Here is a 6,973-nt window from a genome sequence, read left to right on the forward strand (position 1 = left end):
AAACAGATTTCAACCGTAGCCTTTTGTCAATGAGGTTTGGGCTCTGGTGCAGCTGACTGGCTGGCTGTTCAGCTGGCAGACTGCGCTGCCCTGTCGCTGTGTTGTGATGCAGGCCTGGTGCAGACTTGGCTCACCGGGCAGCAAATTGACTGGGTCCAGTGGCTCGTGGTGGAGGCGGCTCCTCTGAAGGACCCAACTGCTTAGTTTTTGGCTATTTTTGGTGTGTTTACATCACAGGATGTGTTCAGGATTTTACCTGAAGGCTGCTTTCTCTTCAAACCTCATGGATGTGCTTGAAAATATCTTTTCAAAAATCTTTGGTACATTGTTTAAGTTTGGTTTGTTGAAGGATCCTCCATTCAAACACTACAGCATGTGTGTAGTTTGTGGAAGGAAAGCAAAGTGAACCATGCACTGGTTCTGTTGTTGTGTTTTCACCCTCAGTCCCTAGAACTTACCAACGTCACTGGGAGCAGCCTTGCACACTATCTTTATAGCGACTCTGATACTAATGGACTACGCCAGCTGCAGCTTTACGCTCTTCATGTCAAAAGTGACTACTCAGACTGAGAAATGTAAAAGAAACAATGACTATGTGACTAAACAGTTGAGTCAGTTTACTGTCTTAAGTTTCTTGCACTTGTTTTAGTTAACTGAGCTAGTTTAACATTTTCAGAAGCCATAAAGTGACAAACTGTTTTATTTTCATTCATAACTTGGTTCAGTGAACTTTTACCATCTGCTGTTCATGAGAACTGTCAGCTACGTGAGCTTATAAACCGTGCTAACATGCACAGTGCACGTGTCTCAACAGTCGCTATGTGTCCGCCAGTGTTTGACTTGTGTTTTCCCCTTACAGTGGCGACTAATGTTGCTCAGTATCAGGTAGGATTCAACAGGATGACTTGTATTTTTGCACTTGCAGTGGTGTCTATGAAATCATGGGATGTGTGTTTTAGGATAGATCAGGGTTGGACAGTGGTGTCGCTTGTTATGAAGCCCTGAAGAATTGTGTGTGTGTGTGGCCTGATCCTGCTCTGTGGCGCCACATGATGGGTCAAACATTATTTAACTTGAGTACACCCATTTTCTTTGGGACATGTTTATGTGTTGTTAACATGATCCATTTGCTGCTGTTACTGACCCAGCTGGCACTAGGGGAAAGGGAATAACTTTTGAAATAAACACCTGTCACAGTTTCGTGTCAGGTGTTTATTTACACAAACTTATTTAGTGGCTTACAGAGGAAAAGCCGGCTGCACAGCTGGCAGAACAAAAATGTTACAGCCCAAAACAAATGGACAAACCACACAACAAAAGGATGGGAGGGAAGAATAAAACCTAAATCTAATGAAGCTTAATGAGCACTCCAAGAACAGCTGACTGAAACACTCCAGCTGATGTAAGTGAGCACAGGTTCATCATGGGATTAACACGGTGTCGCACACCTTAGCAACAACGGAGGAGAAACAACCCCAGCTCTAGATGAGACCTACTACTAAAATCCCCAGCCATCCCTAACCACGGTGGCCAGCTGTCTAAGTTTATTTCTTCAAAGACTGATTCGCTATTAACTAACATCATCCAAACTGAAATCCACAGAACAGTAGGCAACAGCCAACTGATCCCGTCGAGGTGGAGATTCCCCTCCGAGCCCAATTATGCACGCTGAGGGGCGGGACCTGGCAGTACCACACCCAGCGCCCACAGAGTACAGCATCCTCCTGTAATCAGAGTAGACTGAACACACACACACACACACACACACACACACACAAGCAGCAGCAAACAGCACTAACCCCAGTGTAATTACACCAAGCAGCAGGGCGCAGACCGCCATCCTCCAGCCTGGTCCGTGGCCTAAGGGCTCGGGGTCGTAACAACTATGACTGTCAAGGAAGTGAAGAAGAGAATTTTTAGTTATTTCACTTGACTGACTGATGCATTTATAATGAATTCACCAATAAAAATGTAAAGAAACAAAAAAGATTGATGCTTCGCTTTTGACTTGTGGTAAACTTGGTTTAACACATCACTGACAGGATTCATTCTCTATTTAAATAATTAAGCTGGTTTTCTCCACCTCAGGCTCAGGTTTTATTGACTAGAGGCCTTGTTGTGCATTGCTTGCATGTGCATTTAGTGTGTTACTAGAAGGGAGTCTGAGCTTGTATATATTTGTATTTGTGTGCGAGTCCTACTGTTTGTGTGTGTGCTGGTTGTCTCCTCATGTACGAGTGTTGTGATGGATATTTGCTGGCTGTCTGGACTGCAGGCGCTGACGCTCCATCTCCTGCTGGACTGACATATCTCCGTCTCTCACACTCACTCACTCTGACAAATCAGCCTAAGCTTCTCCGGCAGACCGTCCGCACCTGGAAAAGGAAAATCTGAATGGCAGGCAGGGAGGCGGCCTCTGATCTTTCCTGACTTCTCTCAGAAAAGCATCACAGTTTCATTATTGTCACTCACAGTCGTCTTTATTTGACCTCGTCACCTGCTTTTTGACGCTGCTTTGTACATGTGCTGATTTTATTCCACCAAGGAAATATTTCATCATCCAACACTGTCTCATTTTGATGATCTGCCTCAAAGACAGAGTAGTGACATGAGGATAGGGAGGTGTATTGTCCCTTACTGATACCCTGTATGTTTTTAATAGAGGAGGAGATCCTGAGACAGTTATCAGATTCAGTACAGCCCTCGATGTTACACAGGAGCAACAGTGTCTTCATCCGGTGAAATTGGGGTTGTCATTAGATTCTGATCAAATTGTTTAGTAGATTAGTTAATATTAAAAACTAGTTTCATGTAGCTGGAACAAGGAAACCCGAATTGAGACACCGTAAAGCTGAAAATATAGTAGTGTCCACGAGAAAGGTGAAGTTCCCTGGTGTCTGTGACAGTTCATTAGTCCACAGGCTCCTGAGGGCCAGAAACCCACTGTGCCGTCAGCTCTGAACTAGCATCTTGCTAAGACCCTCTAACGTTTGCCCCAGACAAGAAGGAAAAACAACAACCATCCCCCCAGCCCTCTGGCTGTGAGAGCACAACCCTATACAAACCCCTGTCGCAGCTGACGTCACCGACGGGTTGTACAGTACAGCGTGCCGCCTGCCACCCAGGGTTGCTGAGTTGTGTTTATTTGAGCCTTCTAACCGAACTTGTCTCCGAACAGAGCGATGCCCATATTTTGTCTCCCAGTGCCCTGTACTGTGTATGGACACTGATGAGGCTGAGAAGTTGCTGGTAAAAAGGTGCATAAAACAAATTTCTTTAGGCCAAAATAAAACAAACAAAACAGTTGAGGTGAATAAATCAATTAAACAGTGGGTGTGGGCAGCCAATAGAAAAGCAGTTCATAAAAGTAAGAAATACATATGTCTTTATAACTCGGTGCCACCTTTAGTACAAACAAGTGCTTTTGTTTTTAGCAACAGTTTGATTGGATTCCATGTGAGACCTTTTTTTGGGTGGTAACAGCCGAACAGAACCAAAGAAAGTCATATCCAAACAGAGAGATCACAGTCCTGCTCACACTGTTTGACTTTCAGGTGATCTCTGGGAGAAACACTGCGGTAATAAGTGTTTAGTAATGATACTGGAAAAAATCTACTGTCATCAGCAATGTGGGCTCAGAGCGATGTCACGAGGCCAAAATAGACCAGCCGACTGCAGCCACATGAGCCTTTTTACAGCTTTTCCTTTTCAGTGGCTCAGTCAGTTTGGAATAAACTCCTGCAAAGATTGTCCGCAGTTGATCAAAGCCTCACTGTGACAGCGTCGGGTCTTCTCTCCCTGGGCAGCTCCATCAACTACTAAATATGAGGAAATAAAGCTCATCTGCTGCTGGTCCTGACCATCGTCCCCATCTCTCTGTGGCCACCAGAGTGAGGAACAAATAAACAGAGCCATGACCGATAGATCAGGTTTCAAATATAGCATTAAGATGACGACTGTACAGTGTAGCCTGACTACTGTGGTTGAACTGGTTCTTCTGGAACCAGACACGTGTCTGATGCGGAGTGGTGCTGCCACTGTAGGAGCTCTACTTGTCTCAAGCTTCTTTGACAACTCGGCTGCCAGATCTCATTTACAGCTGACATGTAGCTTTTCCACATAATATGGCTGATGACTGTAGAAGTGCAGTTTTGAGTTTGTAGTTAGTTTGCCCACAGTCCGTCCCTGAAGCTTCTCGTCACCCCGTCACTATGGGATTTCAGATAACTCCACACTTTTCTCATTAGAGAGCTGAAACCCACGTTTTCCGGTGTCTTAATGCTGGTTTTTCCACCAGAGTTTGAACTTCTTCTCTTTGACCTGGATAAATAAGGTGAACTAGAGGATGATTTACCAGCAAGTTTGAATTAATCACTTCACATCTTGGCGAACACTAGCAGGTTGTTTCAGCTCGCTGCGGAAACATCCAGGGGGTCAGACTTTGGTTGCTTTGTGCTGAGGTGACACTGGCCAACCGCCAAGTCACCCAGTCATCCAATTAGGAGTCTTGTGTTTGGTGGAAGTGAGAGCAGTGTCTCTGAGATTTCAGTTCCAGCCCAGTAATGTTGTCAGGAGTCCTTATCGGCCGACAGTGACCTGGAAAGGTCCTGGAGAATGCTGGAAGACTGCTGACTTTGAAGGAACTACACTGGAACAGTGTTTATCTCTCCACTAACACACTCCACCCGTCTGTCTCTCTGCCTCTTTCAGTTTTTGTTTCTCATCCAAATACTTTTTTGTGTGTTTCTGTATTTTTTATGGTTCTGATTCTCATTGCTTCTGTGAGATGCACACACTGAGCATAGAAAAGTGACTGTGTCTTCCTGGTTTTCTTTGTCAAACACATCCAGTATGCATACTTTATCTCAAACACTCTCAGCTGTTGTCTGTCTAACATTTCCTCTCTTACACTACATTGTACTGTACTTTCACTCCTCCCCAGTCCTCTTTCTCGGTGGCTCATGTGGCATCATCAGAGCCCTCCTCCTCCTGCCACTGCTCATTTTTCAACCTGAAAGTCTTTAAACTTGTTATTTCTTCTCTCTTTTCTCCTTTTGTCATTTTTATTGGCTGGGAGGAGGTGGAGGGGGGAAAAACGAGGGAACTATTTTGAGTCGAGTCTCTATGGAAACAGTAGCAGCAGCAGGATAGAGAGGAGAGGGGAGAAACGCTCCTGCTCTTCCTCTTGAACAGTGGAAGCCATCCTCATCCACCAGGAGACATCATACTCATCAGTACTTTCCTCACTCCTTTACCTTTGCATTCATTAAGCTTCAGCTGACACTTGACACTGTCAGTCTCCTCCGTGTCTACTTTATTTTACCCTCACTCCAGTTTGACTTAGTGAGGGCTTCCAATAGTCACCAGTACAAACCCATATCAAGCCCAACCTGATGGACGGCTGGTGCAGTAAAAGTAAAAGTACATAGAAAAAGCCCAGTTTTCTGTAGTTGGTGGCGTGAACCAGACTTGTTATAATTATGTTTGGACATTATTGGTTTTCTAATGTGTTGCTGGATGGATTCTGTTTAACTAAGAGGTGTTTTTTGGGGGGGGGGGGGGGGGGGGGAGGGGGGGGTGGACTCTGCGTTGACACAAGAACAATGTCACTGAAGTTTTGTTTTTAGCAATACTGTGTGGATGAAGCTGTGGCAAATTTCCATGAAGTGGATGTTGTGAATGTTTTTGTCATTACTGAATCATCAAGCTTCGGTTGTTTGAGTGGTCGCTGCTGCTGGGTACTGGCTCGTTTCTGGGGTACTTTGTTCTTACAAAGAAGAAATTTACTTCTGGAGAATGAAAAATTAAAATCCAGTCAGTATATTCACTTTCATGAAAGGCTCTAATGCACCAAACTTTGTGGAGCACGCTACAGGGAAACGGACAAAGAAATGACACAATAGTTTGAGCCAGTAAATACCTGTAAGGGATAAAATGAAAAAACATATTCCATACATTTAAGATGTCTGCATGAGTGTGTCTGTGTATCAAAGTGAAAATGTTCCATCCTTCTTCTCTGTCTTCTTGTCTAGCACTGCTTTATGCCACCATCTTTGGAAACGTGACCACCATCTTCCAGCAGATGTACGCCAACACCAACCGCTACCACGAGATGCTCAACAACGTCAGGGACTTCCTGAAGCTCTACCAGGTCCCCAAGGGCCTGAGTGAGCGGGTGATGGACTACATCGTCTCCACCTGGTCCATGTCCAAAGGCATTGACACAGAGAAGGTGAGACCAAACGGTTCTGACTTAACTTCTGACCCTCACACACTGCAGTTATTTGCACACACAAGTTTAGTTTATTTTATTTTCCCCTCCTTGAACCGCCACCTTATTGTGGTGGAGGGGTTTGAGTACCCGAGTGATCCTAGGAGCTATGTTGTCGGGGGCGATATGTCCCTGGTAGGGTCTCCCAAGGCAAACAGGTCCTGGGTGATGGGTCAGACTAAGAGTGGTTCAAAAGCCCTTTATGAATAGATTAAAATCAAGGACCGTGACATCGCCCGGCATGGCGCAGCCGGGGCCCCACCCTGGAGCCAGGCCCGGGGTTGGGGCTAGAATGCGAGCGCCTGGTGGCCGGGCCTCCCCTCACGGGGCCCGGCCGGGCTTAGCCCAAACGAGCGACATGGGGACATCCTCCTGTGGGCCCACCACCTGCAGGAGGATTTGTAAGGGGATGGTGCACAGTGGCTCGGGCAGCAGTCAAAGGCAAGGGCTTCAACAACCCGATCTCTGGACACAGAGACTAGCCCTGGGGACATGGAATGTCACCTCGCTGGTGGGAAAGGGGCCCGACCTTGTGCAGGAGGTTGAGCGGTATCAGCTAGAGATAGTCGGGCTCACCTCCACACACAGCTTGGGCTCTGGAACCTTACTCCTCGAGAGAGGCTGGACTCTCTACTACTCTGGAGTTGCCTGCGGCGAGAGGCGGCGGGCTGGTGTGGGCTTGCTTATAGCCCCCCAGCTTAG

At 46.2% G+C, this 6,973-nt stretch overlaps 1 protein-coding gene across 4 annotated transcripts in view; it reads left to right on the top strand.

Moving 5' to 3' along the window:
• Positions 1-6,973, top strand: part of kcnh5b (potassium voltage-gated channel, subfamily H (eag-related), member 5b) — a 119,345-nt gene that overhangs the window by 64,021 nt on the left and 48,351 nt on the right. For all 4 annotated transcript variants that reach the window (XM_020611583.1, XM_020611584.1, XM_020611580.1 and 1 more), the window contains one exon: positions 6,033-6,232. In XM_020611583.1, coding sequence (XP_020467239.1) covers positions 6,033-6,232 — 200 coding nt within the window. The remainder of the gene's footprint in view (positions 1-6,032; positions 6,233-6,973) is intronic.

Source organism: Monopterus albus, unplaced genomic scaffold (genome assembly GCF_001952655.1).
Source record: "Monopterus albus unplaced genomic scaffold, M_albus_1.0 scaffold115.1, whole genome shotgun sequence".
NCBI classification, from domain to species: Eukaryota; Metazoa; Chordata; class Actinopteri; order Synbranchiformes; family Synbranchidae; genus Monopterus; species Monopterus albus.